General features: G+C 48.0%; 1 protein-coding gene across 3 annotated transcripts in view; it reads right to left on the reverse strand.

Moving 5' to 3' along the window:
- The window catches only part of LOC148506819 (mixed lineage kinase domain-like protein), a 152,216-nt gene that overhangs the window by 27,193 nt on the left and 99,438 nt on the right, over positions 1 to 25,585 (reverse strand). For all 3 annotated transcript variants that reach the window (XM_088446251.1, XM_088446252.1, XM_088446250.1), the window contains exons 2-3: positions 17,402 to 17,856; positions 3,551 to 3,619 (exon numbers count right to left, since the gene is read on the reverse strand). In XM_088446251.1, coding sequence (XP_088302377.1) covers positions 3,551 to 3,619; positions 17,402 to 17,852 — 520 coding nt within the window. In that variant the 5' untranslated portion in view covers positions 17,853 to 17,856. The remainder of the gene's footprint in view (positions 1 to 3,550; positions 3,620 to 17,401; positions 17,857 to 25,585) is intronic.

Below are 25,585 nucleotides of genomic sequence, written 5' to 3' on the forward strand. Positions count from 1 at the left end.
CCCCGTTTTCAAGCACCTTCCCCTGTTACCACCCACATACGCCTCATTCTGTCACTCAAAATAGCAGGCATTCGCTATATTGCGAGCACATGAATTTCGGCCGCACTGACTGGTTCGCGCATGCGTATAACGATCCGTACGCATGCGCAGATGTGCGAACATCGCTCGGAACGAGCGTACTGCCGCTAGCGAGTGGCTCTGAATGAGGGCCTAAGGTTTTATATGTGATAAGTAAGCCATGTTTGGTATTGTACTGATGCGTTCTCTTTCAACAGTATTCCGGTATCATCGGTGTGGAGATTGCATCATGCATTCTCAACTTATGGACCGCAGAGACTTCAAGCAACAAAATGTACATTATATGACCAACTGTTAGGATTTTGCATGAGGCGGGAAACCAGAGACCAGCAGCTGTTAGAGGCTGGATTGTTTCTATTTGAATCAACCTGTTAAATGCTCTGTAACATATGCCCTCACCTTTAGGACCAATGGTATTAGCAACAATCTTCTCTATTGTGTTGTCTATTTCTGGGGGGTATAAATATATGTGCTCCAACCCTGGGTTGTTAGTCTTCTTGCTGATGCTGATTGACGGGGGTTTCTTGTTGATGCCTACATCTGGTCCAGAAGCACTGCATATGTATACTGTACTTGGGTCTGTATAATACCTTTGCGCTGAATTGTATTTGGATCAATAGCGTGTAACTGACTGTACTTTTACTTGAATAATACTTTGTGCTTTGGAACCACAAGTTCTAGATCTGGAGTCTTTATTTACTGTATAACTACGTACGCAAAATAGCGTCATCCTTAGAAGGTATAGGCAGGATATTAGAAGGTATAGGAAGGAGTGTATAGAGGTTCAAATTCAGTGTCGTTAATACATTGGCAGGACCAGAGGAAATTAAAAGAGAGGATGTCAGAGCATCTACGAAATATAAAAAAGGTCTTATTACTTATAATGTATCAGCACATTTTAATATTGTACATAATTGAGATGTTACTCATCTCACTTCCTTTTGCGGAATCCAAAGGGTTGAATGGAGAATACAATAATATAGCAGAAGTTTTGTCTAAAACTGAGATCTATCTTTCATTTAGGCACATTACAGCCTGGTGGATTAAACTTAGATCTCGAGACCAAGTGGTTTTTATAGATACTTAATGTTATGTTGTATTATAGGTGTAATATGTATATTCGATATGTGTTTGATATATCATTATTATGTGAGTTTAAAGATGAATATGGGGAGGCAGCCACTAGAGGGCAGCGTTGGTTGTTCCTTAATAAGGTATCAGCTCTCCAGATGCTACAGATTGATATCTGGTAACGAGAGGGTTGCCCCACTTCCGGTCCCCGGTCCATGTATTTGAGGCAGGCCCATTAGTGTGGAAGAGTATAAACCCCTTCAGTAGCTGTACCTGGAAGTGACATAGGGCGGAAGTGGATGTTTTTGCTCATACTTTCCAGGAAAATAAGAAATTTGGACCCTTGCTGGCTCGCTTCGCTCGCCACGGGAATATATTCCCCCTCTGTGCCAACTTGGATGGTATGGAATGACGTTGGACACTGGTTGATGACATCATCGTACAGAAACGGAAGGGGACCTATCTCATTCCCCATTAGTATTCACCGGACTGCTTACTTCTGGTTCATTGACTTCGGGGAGCGTCACTTCGGGCGATGCGGTGTGTTCCACAGAGGTGGAACACACTGCCGCAATTAGTAAATAATTATTTAGGAACCAAATATTGTACTTTGAGGAGGTGTCCATTGGTGCAAGGAATCGTCGGACTATATAACCCTTGCACTATAGGGGTTGGTTCTCCGGCATACACAGGTAATCATAGGAGCAATGTATTTACCTTCAGCTCCACCCCCAGCCTGAGGGAGGGACTGATCAGTATTTAAGAGGGGTCCAGACAGAGCCCACAGCCTCACACCTTGATAAAGACTCTCTAGTCGAAACGCGTTGGTGTGATGCTGTGGACCCTAAAGGAATCTTATGATATAGGGATTTTCTTGAGCACAATAGCCTGTGAGGGGTGCACCCATTTCCAGGTTATGTATTATTTTTCAAGTATTTCTACATCCCTATTCACTTAATTCCAGCTGCTATATTTATTTTTTAATATTCATTATGGTGGAACTTTTTACCATTTTTGGAATAAAGCAAATGCTAAACTGTATGGTTAGTAGTTTTATGGTAAGACCCTGACACACACACTCTATTTCCTTGTTATATATATTCCCCCTCAACTACATGGGCAGCTAAATTTGAACGAAACAAAGGAGAAAAGAAACCGTTATGAGAACCACAACCCGATTGAAGCTGTGAGTTTGGGTACGGCCATTTTGGATGTATTTATGTTTTTGTGTGTAGCCTGTGCAGTTGTGATACATTGGTTGTGAAATAAAGATACCCTTATAGTTTGACGTACACCACTATTGTGCGAGTACGGGAAGTCATTTGACTGTTTCCCTATAGGAGGATAGATAGCAACTTGTGGATGTATGATATATTGTTGGCGAAATAAAGATACTCTTATGAATTTGGCGTACATCACTATTGTGCGAGTACGGTACGTCACTTGACTGTTCTCCTATAGGGTGATAGACAACAACCCCATCAGTAAAAGTGATACTTTATTGATAATACCATCCTTGTGTCGAATATATTACATGATTGTTCTTCTCGTTTATCCCTTCATATCTAATTTCTAACATTGGGCATTACCTGTGAATCCGTTCTTACGAGCTACGTAGAAATAACTCCGTTGATATCGTTAGACTGAGTCTACAGATGACTGTCTACAAAGACACCTTTATAGGTGGAGCACATACTCTACTAGTGTGTGTATGGTACGCAACATTCATAGCTATCTATTTGTATATTAAGTGATAAGGCCGGTGACTTGTTGGTCCCAAGCGAGACTGCCCTTTGTGAGCATATATCATCTCTGAAAATACATTTCTTCTTCCCATATTTTTCATCCAGATTATTTTTGTGTGAGGATGTATTTCGGAAGAAAATAACTATCACCATTGGTTTACATCCTACGAAGGAATGACATCTTAAAGGACTGATCAACAATGTGAACTGTTAAAATCGGTCTTCTGGGAGCGCAAGTGAGGACATTGTTTCTCCTTTTCAATTTTTACATCCTACATTGTCCACCTGCAGCTTCTGGTGTGCGCATTGACTAGGTTCTGTATATTGTTTGTTTATTAGTTACTACAGGGGTGAGTGAGGGTAATGTGTCACTACAGGTGTGAGGGAGGCATTGTATTTCTACACAGGTGAGGGAGTGAAATATCAAATGTGTTACAACATGGGCGAGGGAGGGAGATGTGTTACTGCAGAGGTGAGGGAGGGTAAAGTGTTACTACAGAGGTGAGGGAGTGGAATGTGTTACTACAGAGGTGAGGGAGGGTAATGTCTTAATATAGAGGTTAGGGAGTGGAATGTGTTATTGGAGTGGTGAAATGAAAACAATAAATATCTAAGATCTATACCGGGTGAATCCGTGTATATCAGATAGTACTTACATATTTCACGGATCTTCTGTACTTCATCAGCTACAGAATCCACTCTGTCACTCACAGACCTTATATCACCTGCGTGAAAAAATTTATGAAAGTTTGTCTCAGCTTGTGACACATGTAAGCCACTGGAGTCAGGAGAAATGTTCTTGGCAGCGTAAACACTAGGGGGTAAATTTACTAAGAATCCTGTTTGGCTGAGAATGAACACGCTGGCAGCGCTGGGTCATGTGTCTGACTCATGTTTTTTGATTGTCTATGCCAGTGGTTCCGAAAAAATGGGTGCTATGGCACCCTGGGGTGTCACGGGGAACATGCAGGGGTACCTCTGGATGGTGGTCGAGAACCAAATCAAATTATTTATGATCAATGTGATAGGCAAAACCAGTGCTGGAGGCTGCCATAAAATTTGTGGGCAAACAGATGCACATCCCTCTCCTCACCACATAACTGATCCTAAGGATGACAGATCAGCACATCCCTGTCCCCACCACATAACTGACCCTAAGGGTGATAGGTCAGCACATCCCTGTCCTCACCACATAACTGACCCTAAGGATGACAGATCAGCACATCCCTGTCCTCACCACATAACTGACCCTAAGGGTGATAGGTCAGCACATCCCTGTCCTCACCACTTAACTGACCCTAAGGATGACAGATCAGCACATCCCTGTCCCCACCACATAACTGACCATAAGGGTGACAGGTCAGCACATCCCTGTCCCCACCACATAACTGACCCTAAGGATGACAGGTCAGCACATCCCTGTCCTCACACATACCTGACCCTAAGGATGACAGGTCAGCACATCCCTGTCCTCACCACATAACTGACCCTAAGGGTGACAGGTCAGCACATCCCTGTCCCCACCACATAACTGACCCTAAGGATGACAGGTCAGCACATCCCTGTCCTCACACATACCTGACCCTAAGGATGACAGGTCAGCACATCCCTGTCCTCACCACATAACTGACCCTAAGGGTGACAGGTCAGCACATCCCTGTCCCCACCACATAACTGACCCTAAGGATGACAGGTCAGCACATCCCTGTCCTCACACATACCTGACCCTAAGGATGACAGGTCAGCACATCCCTGTCCTCACCACATAACTGACCCTAAGGGTGACAGGTCAGCACATCCCTGTCCTCACCACATAACTGACCCTAAGGGTGACAGGTCAGCACATCCCTGTCCTCACCACATAACTGACCCTAAGGGTGATAGGTCAGCACATCCCTGTCCCCACCACATAACTGACCCTAAGGTTGACAGGTCAGCACATCCCTGTCCTCACCACTTAACTGACCCTAAGGATGACAGATCAGCACATCCCTGTCCTCACCACATAACTGACCCTAAGGATGACAGCACATCCCTGTCCCCACCACATAACTGATCCTAAGGGTGACAGGTCAGCACATCCCTGTCCTCACCACTTAACTGACCCTAAGGATGACAGATCAGCACATCCCTGTCCCCACCACATAACTGACCCTAAGGGTGACAGGTCAGCACATCCCTGTCCTCACCACATAACTGACCCTAAGGGTGATAGGTCAGCACATCCCTGTCCTCACCACATAACTGACCCTAAGGGTGACAGGTCAGCACATCCCTGTCCCCACCACATAACTGACCCTAAGGGTGACAGGTCAGCACATCCCTGTCCTCACCACTTAACTGACCCTAAGGATGACAGATCAGCACATCCCTGTCCTCACCACATAACTGACCCTAAGGATGACAGCACATCCCTGTCCCCACCACATAACTGATCCTAAGGGTGACAGGTCAGCACATCCCTGTCCTCACCACTTAACTGACCCTAAGGATGACAGATCAGCACATCCCTGTCCTCACCACATAACTGACCCTAAGGATGACAGCACATCCCTGTCCCCACCACATAACTGATCCTAAGGGTGACAGGTCAGCACATCCCTGTCCTCACCACTTAACTGACCCTAAGGATGACAGATCAGCACATCCCTGTCCCCACCACATAACTGACCATAAGGGTGACAGGTCAGCACATCCCTGTCCTCACCACATAACTGATCCTAAGGGTGACAGGTCAGCACATCCCTGTCCTCACCACATAACTGACCCTAAGGATGACAGGTCAGCACATCCCTGTCCCCACCACATAACTGACCCTAAGGGTGACAGGTCAGCACATCCCTGTCCCCACCACATAACTGACCCTAAGGATGACAGGTCAGCACATCCCTGTCCCCACCACATAACTGACCCTAAGGATGACAGCACATCCCTGTCCACACCACATAACTGACCCTAAGGGTGACAGGTCTGCACATCCCTGTCCTCACCACTTAACTGACCCTAAGGATGACAGATCAGCACATCCCTGTCCTCACCACATAACTGACCCTAAGGATGACAGCACATCCCTGTCCCCACCACATAACTGACCCTAAGGGTGACAGGTCAGCACATCCCTGTCCTCACCACTTAACTGACCCTAAGGATGACAGATCAGCACATCCCTGTCCCCACCACATAACTGACCATAAGGGTGACAGGTCAGCACATCCCTGTCCTCACCACATAACTGACCCTAAGGGTGACAGGTCAGCACATCCCTGCCCTCACCACATAACTGACCCTAAGGGTGATAGGTCAGCACATCCCTGTCCCCACCACATAACTGACCCTAAGGGTGACAGGTCAGCACATCCCTGTCCTCACCACATAACTGACCCTAAGGGTGATAGGTCAGCACATCCCTGTCCCCACCACATAACTGACCCTAAGGGTGACAGGTCAGCACATCCCTGTCCCCACCACATAACTGACCCTAAGGATGACAGCACATCCCTGTCCCCACCACATAACTGACCCTAAGGGTGACAGGTCAGCACATCCCTGTCCTCACCACTTAACTGACCCTAAGGATGACAGATCAGCACATCCCTGTCCTCACCACATAACTGACCCTAAGGATGACAGCACATCCCTGTCCCCACCACATAACTGATCCTAAGGGTGACAGGTCAGCACATCCCTGTCCTCACCACTTAACTGACCCTAAGGATGACAGATCAGCACATCCCTGTCCCCACCACATAACTGACCATAAGGGTGACAGGTCAGCACATCCCTGTCCCCACCACATAACTGACCCTAAGGATGACAGGTCAGCACATCCCTGTCCTCACACATACCTGACCCTAAGGATGACAGGTCAGCACATCCCTGTCCTCACCACATAACTGACCCTAAGGGTGACAGGTCAGCACATCCCTGTCCCCACCACATAACTGACCCTAAGGATGACAGGTCAGCACATCCCTGTCCTCACACATACCTGACCCTAAGGATGACAGGTCAGCACATCCCTGTCCTCACCACATAACTGACCCTAAGGGTGACAGGTCAGCACATCCCTGTCCCCACCACATAACTGACCCTAAGGATGACAGGTCAGCACATCCCTGTCCTCACACATACCTGACCCTAAGGATGACAGGTCAGCACATCCCTGTCCTCACCACATAACTGACCCTAAGGGTGACAGGTCAGCACATCCCTGTCCTCACCACATAACTGACCCTAAGGGTGACAGGTCAGCACATCCCTGTCCTCACCACATAACTGACCCTAAGGGTGATAGGTCAGCACATCCCTGTCCCCACCACATAACTGACCCTAAGGTTGACAGGTCAGCACATCCCTGTCCTCACCACTTAACTGACCCTAAGGATGACAGATCAGCACATCCCTGTCCTCACCACATAACTGACCCTAAGGATGACAGCACATCCCTGTCCCCACCACATAACTGATCCTAAGGGTGACAGGTCAGCACATCCCTGTCCTCACCACTTAACTGACCCTAAGGATGACAGATCAGCACATCCCTGTCCCCACCACATAACTGACCCTAAGGGTGACAGGTCAGCACATCCCTGTCCTCACCACATAACTGACCCTAAGGGTGATAAGTCAGCACATCCCTGTCCCCACCACATAACTGACCCTAAGGATGATAGGTCAGCACATCCCTGTCCTCACCACATAACTGACCCTAAGGGTGACAGGTCAGCACATCCCTGTCCTCACCACTTAACTGACCCTAAGGATGACAGATCAGCACATCCCTGTCCTCACCACATAACTGACCCTAAGGATGACAGCACATCCCTGTCCCCACCACATAACTGACCCTAAGGGTGACAGGTCAGCACATCCCTGTCCTCACCACTTAACTGACCCTAAGGATGACAGATCAGCACATCCCTGTCCTCACCACATAACTGACCCTAAGGATGACAGCACATCCCTGTCCCCACCACATAACTGATCCTAAGGGTGACAGGTCAGCACATCCCTGTCCTCACCACTTAACTGACCCTAAGGATGACAGATCAGCACATCCCTGTCCTCACCACATAACTGACCCTAAGGATGACAGCACATCCCTGTCCCCACCACATAACTGATCCTAAGGGTGACAGGTCAGCACATCCCTGTCCTCACCACTTAACTGACCCTAAGGATGACAGATCAGCACATCCCTGTCCCCACCACATAACTGACCATAAGGGTGACAGGTCAGCACATCCCTGTCCTCACCACATAACTGATCCTAAGGGTGACAGGTCAGCACATCCCTGTCCTCACCACATAACTGACCCTAAGGATGACAGGTCAGCACATCCCTGTCCCCACCACATAACTGACCCTAAGGGTGACAGGTCAGCACATCCCTGTCCCCACCACATAACTGACCCTAAGGATGACAGGTCAGCACATCCCTGTCCCCACCACATAACTGACCCTAAGGGTGACAGGTCAGCACATCCCTGTCCTCACCACATAACTGACCCTAAGGATGACAGATCAGCACATCCCTGTCCTCACCACATAACTGACCCTAAGGATGACAGCACATCCCTGTCCCCACCAAATAACTGATCCTAAGGGTGACAGGTCAGCACATCCCTGTCCTCACCACTTAACTGACCCAAAGGATTACAGATCAGAACATCCCTGTCCCCACCACATAACTGACCATAAGGGTGACAGGTCAGCACATCCCTGTCCTCACCACATAACTGATCCTAAGGGTGACAGGTCAGCACATCCCTGTCCTCACCACATAACTGACCCTAAGGATGACAGGTCAGCACATCCCTGTCCCCACCACATAACTGACCCTAAGGATGACAGGTCAACACATCCCTGTCCCCACCACATAACTGACCCTAAGGATGACAGGTCAGCACATCCCTGTCCTCACCGCATACCTGAGCACATCCCTGTCCCCACCACATAACTGACCCTAAGGGTGACAGGTCAGCACATCCCTGTCCTCACCACATAACTGATCCTAAGGGTGACAGGTCAGCACATCCCTGTCCTCACCACATAACTGACCCTAAGGATGACAGGTCAGCACATCCCTGTCCCCACCACATAACTGACCCTAAGGGTGACAGGTCAGCACATCCCTGTCCTCACCACATAACTGACCCTAAGGATGACAGGTCAGCACATCCCTGTCCCCACCACATAACTGACCCTAAGGGTGACAGGTCAGCACATCCCTGTCCTCACCACATAACTGACCCTAAGGATGACAGGTCAGCACATCCCTGTCCTCACCACATAACTGACCCTAAGGGTGACAGGTCAGCACATCCCTGTCCTCACCACATAACTGACCCTAAGGGTGATAGGTCAGCACATCCCTGTCCCCACCACATAACTGACCCTAAGGGTGACAGGTCAGCACATCCCTGTCCTCACCACATAACTGACCCTAAGGGTGATAGGTCAGCACATCCCTGTCCCCACCACATAACTGACCCTAAGGGTGACAGGTCAGCACATCCCTGTCCTCACCACATAACTGACCCTAAGGATGTCAGCACATTCCTGTCCCCACCACATAACTGACCCTAAGGGTGATAGGTCAGCACATCCCTGTCCCCACCACATAACTGACCCTAAGGATGACAGCACATCCCTGTCCCCACCACATAACTGACCCTAAGGGTGATAGGTCAGCACATCCCTGTTCTCACCACATAACTGACCCTAAGGGTGACAGGTCAGCACATCCCTGTCCCAACCACATAACTGACCCTAAGGGTGACAGGTCAGCACATCCCTGTCCCCACCACATAACTGACCCTAAGGATGACAGGTCAGCACATCCCCGTCCTCACCACATAACTGACCCTAAGGATGACGGGTCAGCACATCCCCGTCCTCACCATATAACTGACCCTAAGGATGACAGGTCAGCACATCCCCGTCTTCACCACATAACTGACCCTAAGGATGACAGGTCAGCACATCCCCGTCCTCACCACATAACTGACCCTAAGGATGACAGGTAAGCACATCCCCGTCCCCACCACATAACTGACCCTAAGGATGACAGGTCAGCACATCCCCGTCCTCACCACATAACTGACCCTAAAGATGACAGGTCAGCACATCCCCGTCCTCACCACATAACTGACCCTAAGGATGACAGGTCAGAACATCCCCGTCCTCACCACATAACTGACCCTAAGGATGACAGGTCAGCACATAACTGACCCTAAGGGTGATAGGTCAGCACATCCCTGTCCCCACCACATAACTGACCCTAAGGGTGACAGGTCAGCGCATCCCCGTCCCCACCACATAACTGACCCTAAGGATGACAGGTCAGCACATCCCCATCCCCACCACATAACTGACCCTAAGGGTGACAGGTCAGCAGATCTCTGTCCCCTCCACATAACTGACCCTAAGGGTGACAGGTCAGCACATCCCCGTCCCCACCACATAACTGACCCTAAGGGTGATAGGTCTGCACATCCCTGTCCCCACCACATAACTGACCCTAAGGGTGACAGGTCAGCACATCCCTGTCCTCACCACATAACTGACCCTAAGGATGACAGGTCAGCACATCCCCGTCCTCACCACATAACTGACCCTAAGGGTGACAGGTCATCACATCCCTGTCCTCACCACATAACTGACCGTAAGGGTGACAGGTCAGCACATCCCTGTCCTCACCAGATAACTGATCCTAAGGGTGACAGGTCAGCAGATCTCTGTCCCCACCATATAACTGACCCTAAGGATGAAAGGTCAGCACATCCCCGTCCTCACCACATTACTGATCCTAAGGGTGACAGGTCAGCACATCCCTGTCCTCACCACATACCTGAGCACATCCCTGTCCCCACCACATAACTGACCCTAAGGGTGACAGGTCAGCACATCCCCGTCCTCACCACATAACTGACCCTAAGGATGACAGGTCAGCACATCCCCGTCCTCACCACATAACTGACCCTAAGGGTGACAGGTCAGCACATCCCCGTCCTCACCACATAACTGACCCTATGGGTGACAGGTCAGCACAACCCCATCCCCACCACATAACTAACCCTAAGGATGACAGGTCAGCACATCCCTGTCCCCACCACATAACTGACCCTAAGGGTGACAGCACATCCCTGTCCCCACCACATAACTGACCCTAAGGGTGATAGGTCAGCACATCCCTGTTCTCACCACATAACTGACCCTAAGGGTGACAGGTCAGCTCATCCCTGTCCCAACCACATAACTGACCCTAAGGGTGACAGGTCAGCACATCCCTGTCCCCACCACATAACTGACCCTAAGGATGACAGGTCAGCACATCCCCGTCCTCACCACATAACTGACCCTAAGGATGACAGGTCAGCACATCCCCGTCCTCACCACATAACTGACCCTAAGGGTGACAGGTCAGCACATCCCCGTCCTCACCACATAACTGACCCTATGGGTGACAGGTCAGCACAACCCCATCCCCACCACATAACTGACCCTAAGGGTGACAGGTCAGCACATCCCCGTCCTCACCACATAACTGACCCTAAGGGTGATAGGTCAGCACATCCCTGTCCCCACTACATAACTGACCCTAAGGGTGATAGGTCAGCACATCCCTGTCCCCACCACATAACTGACCCTAATGGTGACAGGTCAGCACATCCCTGTCCCCACCACATAACTGACCCTAAGGGTGACAGGTCAGCACATCCCTGTCCTCACCACATAACTGACCCTAAGGAAGACAGCACATCCCCGTCCCCACCACATAACTGACCCTAAGGGTGACAGGTCAGCACATCCCCGTCCCCACCACATAACTGACCCTAAGGGTGACAGATCAGCACATCCCCGTCCCCACCACATAACTGACCCTAAGGGTGACAGGTCAGCACATCCCTGTCCCCACCACATAACTGATCCTAAGGGTGACAGGTCAGCACATCCCTGTCTTCACTACATAACTGACCCTAAGGATGACAGGTCAGCACATCCCTGTCCCCACCACATAACTGACCCTAAGGGTGACAGGTCAGCACATCCCTGTCCTCACCACATAACTGACCCTAAGGATGACATGTCAGCACATCCCTGTCCTCACCACATACCTGACCCTAAGGATGACAGGTCAGCACATCCCTGTCCTCACCACATAACTGACCCTAAGGGTGACAGGTCAGCACATCCCTGTCCTCACCACATAACTGACCCTAAGGGTGATAGGTCAGCACATCCCTGTCCCCACCACATAACTGACCCTAAGGGTGACAGGTCAGCACATCCCTGTCCTCACCACATAACTGACCCTAAGGGTGACAGGTCAGCACATCCCTGTCCCCACCACATAACTGACCCTAAGGGTGATAGGTCAGCACATCCCTGTCCTCACCACATAACTGACCCTAAGGGTGACAGCACATCCCTGTCCCCACCACATAACTGACCCTAAGGGTGACAGGTCAGCACATCCCTGTCCTCACCACATAACTGACCCTAAGGATGACAGGTCAGCACATCCCCGTCCTCACCACATAACTGACCCTAAGGATGACAGGTCAGCACATCCCCGTCCTCACCACATAACTGACCCTAAGGATGACAGGTCAGCACATCCCCGTCCTCACCACATAACTGACCCTAAGGATGACAGGTCAGCACATCCCCGTCCTCACCACATAACTGACCCTAAGGATGACAGGGCAGCACATCCCCGTCCTCACCACATAACTGACCCTAAGGATGACAGGGCAGCACATCCCCGTCCTCACCACATAACTGACCCTAAGGATGACAGGTCAGCACATCCCCGTCCTCACCACATAACTGACCCTAAGGATGACAGGTCAGCACATCCCCTTCCTCACCACATAACTGACCCTAAGGATGACAGGTCAGCACATCCCCGTCCTCACCACATAACTGACCCTAAGGATGACAGGTCAGCACATCCCCGTCCTCACCACATAACTGACCCTAAGGATGACAGGTCAGCACATCCCCGTCCTCACCACATAACTGACCCTAAGGGTGACAGGTCAGCACATCCCCGTAGTCACCACATAACTGACCCTAAGGGTGACAGGTCAGCACATCCCCGTCCTCACCACATAACTGACCCTAAGGATGACAGGTCAGCACATCCCTGTCCTCACACATACCGGACCCTAAGGATGACAGGTCAGCACATCCCTGTCCTCACCACATAACTGACCCTAAGGGTGACAGGTCAGCACATCCCTGTCCTCACCACATAACTGACCCTAAGGGTGATAGGTCAGCACATCCCTGTCCCCACCACATAACTGACCCTAAGGGTGACAGGTCAGCACATCCCTGTCCCCACCACATAACTGACCCTAAGGGTGACAGGTCAGCACATCCCTGTCCTCACCACATAACTGACCCTAAGGAAGACAGCACATCCCTGTCCCCACCACATAACTGACCCTAAGGGTGACAGGTCAGCACATCCCTGTCCTCACCACATAACTGATCCTAAGGGTGACAGGTCAGCACATCCCTGTCCTCACCACTTAACTGACCCTAAGGATGACAGATCAGCACATCCCTGTCCCCACCACATAACTTACCCTAAGGGTGACAGGTCAGCACATCCCTGTCCCCACCACATAACTGACCCTAAGGGTGACAGGTCAGCACATCCCTGTCCTCGCCACATAACTGACCCTAAGGATGACAGGTCAGCACATCCCTGTCCCCACCACATAACTGACCCTAAGGGTGACAGGTCAGCACATCCCTGTCCTCACCACATAACTGACCCTAAGGATGACTTACAAGCACAATTTACTTAATTTAATAAATTTTTTTCTAAATTTCTTAAAAAAAACTTTTGAGCTAGTGGTGCTGTGAAGAAAATGCTGTCACTTTAGGGAGCCATGATTCAAATACATTTGGGAACCACTGGTCTATGCAATCGTGTTTGATCGCGTGCAAGTGCGGTCATATTGGGATGAAAACAATAGAAGTGCCTGTGAGTGGCGTGTTGTGTTGAAGCCTGCACAGATTAGTGTGATCTGTACAGTGATTTTGTGATTTTAGTGTAAGATAGTTTAAAAAATGTAAATAAAAAAAAACAACGTGGGTTTCCCCCCCCCAAAAGCATAACTAGCACTGGACCTCTGAGCCCGATCTGGTACAGGAAAATCAGGGGAATACTGGTGTGGGATTCCCCCTATTTTCCTATACCCAGCACCAGGCTGCAACCAGCCAGGATGTAATGGCACAGCAGGGAGACACCCAGCGTGGGGTCCACCTGCCAAACCACTTTCCTGTCCCAAACTGGTCAGCCCAGGTCTGGCAATCCCCAGAAAGTGGGGACTTCAAATATAGAATGAGGTCCTCCTGCCAAAGAGGGTTCAGGGATAATGGGTTATGTATAATACTAATATTGTTCTTCACAGTGAAACTACAGGTACCAGCAAGCCTGCCCTGCAGCACTTGTAGAACCGCACCTGTGACCACACTGTAAAGAAAATATAAAAATTATTATCCTTTATTTATATGGCGCCACAAGGGTTCCGCAGCTCCTAACAAAGGGCCTGATTAATTACAAATCGCAACTGCGATTACGCACACAGGCCCTGATTCAGAGGTGCTCGCTATTTGCGAGTGCACGGTCTGATTCAGGGCGTTTTTTTTTTTTAAACCCGGCCTCCAGGCCGCTCGTTAAGCTGTGGGTGGGCTTGCGAGGAGACCCTTGTGGTAGGGTCTCAGGTCTCGCAAGCCCCAGAAGACTTCCTGCTCTAACAGAGCAGGAAGTCCACTACTGACATCACGGGTGATGTCAGTAGGCCCGCCCACCAACGGCAGGGGTTCCTTCGGGAACGCCTCCGTTTGTCCAGCCATGCCCCCTCCCCGCCTACAAAACGGGGCGAGCTGTCGATCAATATCGACAGCCGCCCCGTCTTGTAGCCAGCCCCGATCACAGTGGCCGGTTTGCGCACTGCGATGCATACGCAAAACGCAACAATCTGCCGTTTGCGTGCTTATTCGCAGTTGCGATCCTTGCTGAATCAGGCCCAAAGTAAACAGTTGAGCAGAAGAAGAGAACAGCGACTTACAGTAGAAGACAATGCAGGACAAGTACATGGTATGTGCAGGACAAGCACATGGTATATAAACATGGCTGTAACAGCGGTCATACCATAAGTAGCACGGCTGCAGAGGTCACAGGTTAGGTGCTGATGTATAGAGTAGTAAGGGAAGGAAAAGCACATGGAGGAAGAGGGCCCTGCTTGTGAGAGTTTACATTTTAAAGGGGAGGGGCAGACAGACAGGGGTGACACAGATGGGGTAGACATTCAGCATGGGACAGAGGGTTAGGATGAGAGCTGGTATTAAATACTGACGACTGAACAGCCACCGGTTTTCATACCGACACCGGAAGCCCGAATGGGAGGATATCCCGACAGCGGCTCGTAAGTATGCTAACCCTCCTCTATCCCCCCCTAACCCTTACTCTCCCATGGTGGTGCCTAATCCTAAAACTCCTATAGTGGTGTCTAACCCTAAGTCACTCCTGGGGGTGCCTAAACCTAGCGACCCTTCCCGCACCCTACACCTAACGCTCCCTGGGGGTGCCTAACCCGACATTCCCCTAGCCTAACCATCCCCGGGGGATGCTTAACTCAAAGTCCCCTTGGGTGCCTAAAGCTAACCCCTTCCCCTGCGGCTACAACCTAACTATCCCTGCCTTACCTCGTTTGGGATGCCGGGCATCAGGATTTCGGCGTAGGGCTAAAGATAAGCGTCGGCATTTTCAACGCCTATCTTTAGGCCCGGGGCATCCTTCCGCTGTTGGGATTCCGATGGCCGGCATTCCGGGTGGCGGTAAATTAACCACATCCCCTTTGATGAAGTATTGGATCTTGTCAGACCATCTGACGTTTTGTAGAGGTGGAGAGTCTGATATTGAGAGGTAGAGAATTCCAGAGGTAGAGAGCAGCTCGGGCAAAATCTTGGAGATGGGAGTGGGAGGAAGTAATCAGTTGGGAGGAGAAACGGCGTGCATTTGAAGAAGAGGGTGGGCAGGAGGGCGACGGGGGAGAAAGCCAGAGATGTAAACGGGAGAGGAATGGATAAGGGCTTTGTAAGTGAGTGTGAGAAGCTTGAATTGGTCCTTGTATTACACACTCACGCACGCTCACACTACATACTTAGGACCTGATTCAGACCCACTCGCGAGCGGCTGTCCGCTCGCAAGTGGGTCGATGGTCTGCACTGAGCATGCGCACGATGGAGGGAGCTCCGTCGTGCGCATGCGCCAGACGCGACGAGCGAAGGACTTTCCTTCGCTCGTTGTGTCTGATCAAAGGGGGTGTGCTGTCGATGTTGATTGACAGCACGCCCCCTTTGGTGGGCATGCCGGGGGCGTGCCTCCCTGACGGGGCCTTCCCAAGGGAACGCCTACCGTCAGAAGCCGGCCCACTGACATCACTAGTGATGTCAGTGGGAGTGATTTTGGCTCTGATAGAGCCAAAATCACTCCGGGCCTTGCGGTTGAAAACCTCAACCGCAGGCTCCGGCTCGCAGTGGCGATGGTCGTGACCATCGCGGCCATCAAACTGCACGCTCATATAGGCTGTGGGTGGTGACCCACAGCTATACGAGCGTCCAGGAGGACGCTCCATAATTATGGAGGGCGGCCCTCATTCAGAGCGTGCACTCTGCTCAGAGCGTACGGCTCTGAATGAGGGCCTTAGTTCTCCCTGGAGGAGGTCAGTCCCCTCGGACTGGTTGATCCTCGGGAGGGGGAATACCATTTTATTTTTGGGGACCCCGATCACCGAGGATTGCCAGCCGTGGGCTGAACAGCTTGGGCCTGGTGAATGTTTTGTCAGGGGAACCCCATGCTGTGTCTCCCTGCTATGGCATTACCACCCTGGATAGTTCAGCCTGGTGCTGGTTATAGGAAAATATGGGGAACCCTGCGCCAGATTTTCCCCCCGATTTCCAGTACCAGAACGGGCTCAGACGTCCAGAGCTGAATATGCTTTTGCGTTAATTTTTAACCCTTTCTTTCACCTATAACACAGAAGCCTGCACAGATCACACCACAGAAGAGGTCGTCTATTTGATTATACTATTGTGGTGTAAGTTTGCTCCGTGTTCGATCGTGTATGCAAACACGATTCTTAGTAAATCTGTGAGTTGTACTCCTGTCTATGGAAAGCACTTGATAGTTGAGTGACTGGGCGTCTAATTCTATATGGATCGCGTTCTTACACCCGTGTTTTGCTTTAGTAAATCTCTGAGCTGCACAAACAGGAAAAACCTGCACGCGAATGCAATCTGGGCCAGACGCGATTCTTAGTAAATATCCCCCCAGTGGTCAATCTTGGGCTGTGCGGGTATATCATGCAGTCACACCAAGGTCAGTTGTGTGCCAGTTGTGTGAAATCTACTGTGTGCCCATGACGGGTACCCTGATATAGATATAGATAGAAATGTTTTTGAGTTGTTTATGGACTTACTTTCTATTAATGGCATCAGTTTGGCCAAATCCTCTTCAATGTCTCTCTGATTCTTCCTTCTCAAGCTTTCTTCATTAAAGAACGTGAGGAACCCTGCTCTGTGCTCCACGCTGATCAGGACCTGTAACGCCTGCGCTGTATCGTTTAGCCGGTCGCTGATGTGATCAAACTTTTTCTGTATGCTGTTGGCCTGTAGAAGCCTCCTCCACCAGCCGCGCTTGGAGTACTTGTTCACCCAGCGTTCTGCGTTCTGCAGGTTACTCAGCAGGTCTGACAGAGAAACTTCCAGTTCTTTGGATTTTTCTGTATCGTCACCCAGCTTCTTCGCAGGAGCCAGGAGCAGTTCTATCCTCTTCTTCAGGCGATAGCAGCGCTTCTTGTTCATCTCGGCATTGTCACACTGCTTGTAGATTAACGCTGCTACACTAAAGATGCCTTTCAGCACCTCCATACTCCTAGAGGTATAAGAGAGAGATGTTACTGTTTATTATTCTACTGCCCACAATCTCCCCGTTGTAGCGGCATTAAAGTCACCCAGCAAATGTTTCCCTATGTGGGGTGTTATAGGGGGATATGTATCAACAGTTTTTTGCATTAAAAAAGTGATAAAAATGGTTTTGGAGTATTTTTCACTAGAGATAAGTGTCGAGGAAATGTATCAAAGTTTTTCGCATATTTTTTCGTTTGTTTTTTTTTTTTGCGTCAAAGTATGGTTTTTGTTTTTTTATTATATCGTTATTTTTGTTGCAATTGAAATCAATGAGAGCCTTATGTACCATCATTTTATGGGGGGGGGTTTACGCAAATTATCGTGTTTTTTTTCTACATACCTTGGCTAGAGTTAATTGTATTCCAGCACCACTGATGTTGAAATAAGCTACATTAATTATTGCTATTTAGATTAAATGAAATGTAAATAATCAGTATTACTTGTAATAAATATATATATATATATATATATATCTATAATTTTCAATAAAAAAAAAATAATCATAACAGTCTCTTTTTTAGCATTAAAATTACCATTTGCTATTATTGTCAGATAAATGGGTCCACAAATAAGGTTCAAACAATCTAACAAGTACTGCACATACCTGTCCTACAGGAGAATGGAGTTTATTTTATTATGGTGAGCTATGTGAGATATACACATACACACACACACATATATATATGTGTGTAACTGTATACACAGTATCACACATATACAGTATGTGTGTGTGTGTATACATATTGTATATCATATATATATATATATAAAAAACACATATATATATATATATATACACATATACACACACATATATATATATATATATATATATATAAAATGATTGTGTGTGTGGGTATATATATATATATATATATATATATATATATATGTATATAATTTATTAATGACCCATAGGAGAAATGTAGAAGTTTTTGTAGGGAAAATCAGGATAAACTAAGGGGAGGGGAAATCTAGTATCAAGGGATTCCTTTATTTTGATGAACCACCAGAATTCCGCACGTCACTCATGCAGAACGCCACCTACCGTTCACTGCGCATGTCCAAAACTGAAACAGAGCATGCGCACTTGTTATTTTTTTTTTTTCGGAACATGAAAAAAATGATTTATGCAGTTGTTTTCCCATTATCTAATTCGAAAACTAAAATGCGAAAATTATCACAATTCAGGGGGTTTATCAGTTTTCCATTTTTGGCGAAAATACATGATAAATATGCCGATAAAAAAAGCGAAATAAAGATTGCGATAAATACACGATATCTGGTGAAAAAAAACAGGATCTTTTCGCATTTGTTGATACATATCCCCAATAATGAGAAAACGAGATGCAGGATACTTGGAGTCCAACTAATCATGTTATTAAAGACTGAGGGGTCTATTTACTAAGCCTTGGACAGAGACAAAATGAAGGTAGATAATGCACCAGCCATTCAGCTCCTAACAGCCATATCACAGGCTGTGTTTTAAAAAATGGCATTTAGGAGCTGGTTGGTTGGTACTTTACCTCCATCCAAGGCTTAGTAAATGAACTCCTTAGAAACTTTAAGAACGTAGATGTGGCAATAACCCGCCGCCCCCCTCACCTGACTGACAGATTATTCTTACTCAGAAATGAATAAATAGTGATGGTTTGTTGGATATGTCTCCTAGGTAACTGTCACTCCCAAGCAGCAGTCTTGTGCAGGACAGTAATAGGACTCCTAGCACCTGATCAGTGCACCCCCGGGGCTCGTGCCACATGACGGCCTATACAGGTTTCTGCACAGTCTGGGCTATGCCAAGTTATTGGAGAGAAGCAGATTGGTCACAGGTTGTCTAATGAGAACCACCCACAGCGCTGTTTTGCGAGAAGTCATCCATTACACGGTGGAGTTAGTATTTCCTGATCATACTACTTGGTATGAAGGTGGTTTAGGATTAAAAACACCTTTTGGCAGCTGTTTAACCTCTTAGGTAGGAGTATATGGTTTTTCCCACCTTCATATCACTAATTTATTGGTTAGCTCCTGTATTGCTTTTCCTTTCTGTGCTTTTTGACCAATTATATATATTAAGTCGAAATAATTATTTGAAGTAGTTGCAACAAATGCAGCATTATTTGATGTTGTGCGCCTATTTTATTATATTTATTATCATCCTTTATTTACAGTAAGGAACATTGCAGAACATGGACAAGGATTAAAACATTTCTGCAGCTGCAGTCATAGTACCCAGATACACAGCAGGGCGGCCAAACCCAAATGATTGGTACCGTTGTTGGCAGTGGGGAGGATATGATGGTATAAGTGAGGTAAAGCACGTGAGGGAAGAGGGCCCTGCTCATGAGAGCTTAATCTAAAGGGGAGTGGGAGACAGACGGGTGACACAGGGGGGAGCATGGAGCCGTGGGAGCGTGTAGCAGCAGGTTAGGAAGAGAGCAGGATGGCTTTGATAAAAAAAACTTGGTCTTGAGAGCCAGTTTGAATTTTGAAGAGAGGTGAGAGTCTCATAGGGAGAGAGTTCCAGTGGTAGGAAGCAGCACAGGCAAGGGGGAGGAAGAGGTAGGGAGCAGCACTGGCAAGGGGGAGGAAGAGGTAGGGAGCAGCACGGGCAAGGGGGAGGAAGAGGTAGGGAGCAGCACGGGCAAGGGGGAGGAAGAGGTAGGGAGCAGCACGGGCAAGGGGGAGGAAGAGGTAGGAAGCAGCACGGGCAAACGGGAGGAAGAGGTAGGAAGCAGCACAGGCAAGGGGGAGGAAGAGGTAGGAAGCAGCACGGGCAAGGGGGAGGAAGAGGTAGGAAGCAGCATGGGCAAGGGGGAGGAAGAGGAAGGGAGCAGCACGGGCAAGGGGTAAGAAGAGGTAGGGTGCAGCACAGGCAAGGGGGAGGAAGAGGTAGGGAGCTGGAAGGGGGAGGAAGTAATCAGTTGTGTAGGCGCCTACATTATTCTATAAAGAGCCTATAAGAGGATGCACTTACAGGGGTATAGCTCCTGACCACATATTATCTTTCCTTGCGTATACTGCCTTCCTCATATATGATGCTCTAGTGGTGCGGACTATTGAAAGTCGCCTATACGGCCAGTGGGACACATATGACACCCTCATGGTGAAATCATTGCAGGAAGGTGAATTTTTATGTGCAGATATCAAAAGGGAATAAAGTGTTTGAGACCACAAATACAGACATCCCAATGTCCCACCAACCAAACAGCAGTTCTGTGGATATAGGAGTAGGGTAGGTGTGAGGGTGTACCAGTGTGAGTAGTATAGGTGGGAGTAGGGGAGGTGTGAGTAGTATAGGTGGGAGTAGAGGAGGTGTGAGGGTGTACCAGTGTGAGTAGTATAGGTGGGAGTAGGGGAGGTGTGAGGGTGTACCAGTGTGAGTAGTATAGGTCATGCTTCGTTTTATTAAAACTTGCAACAAGTATAATAATAAATACATAAAATGTAAATAAATAATTACATAAAATCAAAAACTTAATAAAAAAGGCAAAAAAAATACATAATATTACTTCATATTATACTTTTCCTATACTAATACAAACACTTATCTACCCTACTACCAATATTCAATCCACCACCTGCAAGGGAAAACTAAGCAAGGATTTAGAAACCACCTCAAGTAAAAGGAAACTATCTAAATCATACATCAAACCCTAAACTATATTACCCATCACCAATACCTACAGGCAGATGTATGCAAACCTTTCCATAAATAAAACAAAATACTTCAAAAAAACCATCTACAAGGGAGTGAAAAAAGAGAAAAGAAAACCCAAAGCTGGAATTCAGAGAGACTGTTTGCCACCCACTCAAGGGGGTTTCAACTGGCCCCACCGATGAGACCAGCCGACAGCATCCAACCCCTCCCTATCCAGATCCATCATCCTTCTCACCTCTTGAAGAATCAAACCCACCACATTCCTATAGGGGAGGACCTTTTTCCTTATGGACACCTGACACCGTGCGCTCCACGTGTGAAATCTAACTGCTAAACTAACTAAATAAATTGAGCATCTAAAATCAAACTCCCAAGATTAAATTTTAAAAAGGCTGTTACAAAAAAGACAACGGGGTTTACCATATTTAAACCCCCGTCTTTCCTCGGTCTGTAGGTGATGTTTCTCCTGACAATATTGACCCCGTTTCCCCACAAAAGAAGGAAAAACAAGGAATTCAATCTGGACCACATAGATTGAGGCAAAAAACACACATAACTGACATATAAAAAAATCGGAATCAAGTAAGTCTTACACAAGTCAACCCTTTCCCTCAGAGATAACTTCCATCTCTTCCAGCTCTCTACCTTCTTGGTAGCATCTTACAGCTTCTTATCCCAATTTAGGGAGGCATAGTCACCATGGTCAAATGTTATGCCTAGAATTTTAATCTGCTGACTAGCCCGAGGGAAGCTGTCCGGAAGGCAAAATTCATCACCCTCCTCCCCCATCCAGAAAACTTCACACTTTTCACGGTTTACCCTGGAGCACGAGGCTTCAGAGTATTCACAGATAAGATGTTCCACATCACGGGCCTCTATCCGTGAGGAGAGAACCACCGTGACATCATCTGCGTAGGCCACCACCTTTAGCGGAAACTCTGGGCTCAGCTGCACCCCACCAACAGTTCCGCTCTCTACCCTTCTGACGAAGGGGTCAATCGCAAAAACATATAGGAGGGGGCTCAGGGGGCATCCCTGACGAACACCAGAGCCTACCCCAAAAGTGGGACCCACCCAACCATTTACAAGTGGGAAGCTCTCGGCCTGACGATAAATAGCCTGCAGCCAATTCACCACCTGCTCTGGAAGACCATACCTTTTCAGTAGGGCCCAAAGGTACTCATGGTTTACCCGACCAAAAGCCTTAGATTGATCCAATGCCAGTAAATACTTTCCACACTTCTCAGCCCTGCACCGCTCAATGACCTCCCGGACACCTAGGACAGCACTAAAGGTGCTACGGCCCTTCACCGTACAGTGCTGAGAGGGGGAAAGCAACAGCTCAGAAAATTCCCATAGCCTATTGAACAGTACCTTTGCCAAAATCTTCCTGTCTGTATTAAGAAGGGCTATGGGGCGCCAGTTCTCAATACGGGACGGATCCTTTCCTTTAGACAGTAGTATAAGGGCAGATAACCTCATGGAAGGAGGGAGGACTCCCTCATCCAGGCTCTCATTAAATACTTCCACAAGGTGAGGAATTAAGAGGTCTGAAAAGGTCTTATAGAATTCAGATATTAAACCATCCGGTCCTGGAGATTTTTTGGAGTTTAACCCCTCTATCACTATCTTAACTTCCTCTGCAGTTATATCACTCTCCAAAGATTCAGAAGAAACAACCTGAGAACCCAAACCTGGTGTCCTCCTCAGAAATTCCTCCATCCTCTCCCTGATGAGTGAATGATCAGATAAAAGATCTGAATAATAGGACTCAATCACTTCCAGAATGCCCTTATCAATATGAAGAACACCCTGTCCATCCTTCAGTCCCCTGATCTCTTTGGCATCAACTGACCTCCTACAGCTCTGGTAGGGATCTGGTGAGTGGTATGTTCCATAATCCCTCTCCAGAACTAAGGATGCCAGTCGGTTGTACTGAAACTCCTTCATCCGAGCCTTCACCCGGGAGATTTCCCCACTATCTCCCTCCTCAGAGATCAAGAGATCCAATTTCTTTCTCAGGCTATGGTAGATGTTACGTCTTAACAAGTTTTTTTTAGCAATAGACCCACGGAAAAACTTCCGGATTCTCTTTTTAATCACCTCCCACCACTCAGATCTACTCCAACCCGCCTCCAAAAGTGTCTCCTGAGATTGAAAGAAGACCCTAAAGGATTGTCTAACGCTCTCTTCTTCCAGAAGCTCTGAGTTCAATCGCCATAGGCCCCGCCCTTTCTGAGGGGTTTCTGAGGCATTCAAAGTCACTGAGAGAAAAGCGTGATCGGAAAACTCCACTAACCTCACCCCTAAAGATGAGGTCTTTGAAGATTCCTTAACAAAAAAACTATCTATTCTAGATCTATGACTACCACTAAAAAAGGTGAAACCTGTAAGGTCTGGGAAATGCCGAATATGCACATCTACCAGACCTGCCTGTCTAATCATGATAACTAAAAAATTGGAGTCATAGCCCAGAGTTTTCTTTGAGCCTCCCCTATCTTTTGGCCTAATTATGGTATTAAAATCACCACCAAAGATAACTTGCTGGGCCGTAAAAAGAAAAGGTTTTATCTCCATGAAGAGACATTTCCTATCCCACTGTGACTGAGGACCATAAATATTAATTAACCTAAGGTCCTGTCCCTTCATGTTGATATCCAAAATCATACATCTACCTGCTTGCTACTCTATAACCTTGTACACAGTTACCATGTCAGTAAAAAGCACTGCCACCCCACCGTACGGCTCGGCCGCAAGAGACCAGTAAGAAGGACCCCTCCTCCACTCACACTTCGCTTTGTGGAGGAGATCGAATTTACTAATCCTAGTCTCCTGCAAAAACAAAAAATCAACCTCAACCGTGTTGAAAAAATCAAAGGCCATTATACGAGCACGTTCAGAAACTACGGAAGCCACATTAATCGTGGCACATCGTATGGGTTGGGGATCCATGATGTATAGATTATTAAATGCAAGACCTTGCTTACTTTTACCTTGCACAATTCCCAGCACCAAATCCACCACAAAACTACAAGCTAACCCTACTTGGGCCAGCCTTCTCTTCCATAGCGACAACTGTCACTACCCGTTCCTCCCTTACTCCCTGACAATCTACAGGGACCTTCTCCCCCGTACGAGAAGGCCCAGGATCAGGAGGTTTGGGTACAAACTTGATAACCTGATGCTCAGTACCAGGTACCTGTACCTGACTCAGCCCTACACAGGAGCCTTGGGACACACCTTGAGCCACCCTATCCTCCTCCATACCCTGGGTCTCCTCTATCACCATCACTTCCTCCACCACACTCCCTAAACTGCACATATTTTCCTCTTCCAGCTGAGTTCCAGCAAGGTCACACTCTAATCCCTCCCCATCACCTTCCTCCTGATCTGATCTCTTTCTCCTCCTTTTATTCCTTTCCTCCTCCCCTTTAATTTTATTAACTTTCTTTGTCACTGTCCTTGCTTGCTTCTTATCCTTCCCTGTTACCAAAATCAATTCACCCCCACTCCTCATTACTTCCTCCTCATCAGAGGAAAATACATCAAATTTGTTGCTTAGCACAACTTGCACATCTTCACCTTTCCTCTTTTTCTTATTTCCTCTCCTTACCGCCTGAAAAGGTGCCTCCTCTACCTGTTTCCCTTGCACCTGCTTTACATGTTCATCTACACCTAGTGGTTCTTTTTGTCTCACCACCTCCTCCTCCCTTCTTGGTTCTGGCCTAACCTCCTGCCCACTATTATGGCTGGCCCGAGGACACCTGCTATACGGGTGGCCTTCTTCCCCGCATAAATTACATTTGACCACCCCACATTCTCTGGATACATGGCCGATCTTATTACACAATGAACATTTTATCACGTTACATTCGCTGCTCAGATGCCTGAAATCCCCGCACTTAAAGCAGGTTCTTGGTTGACCCTGGTAGAAGCATTGTACTCGATCCCTGCCAATGTATGCAGCGGATGGTACATGGATGAATCCTCTGTCAGAATGACGCAGCTTTACCAGGGCCTCCCAAGCTCCCCC

This window comes from Taudactylus pleione, unplaced genomic scaffold, assembly GCF_031769625.1.
Source record: "Taudactylus pleione unplaced genomic scaffold, aTauple2 ptg000394l, whole genome shotgun sequence".
NCBI lineage: Eukaryota > Metazoa > Chordata > Amphibia > Anura > Myobatrachidae > Taudactylus > Taudactylus pleione.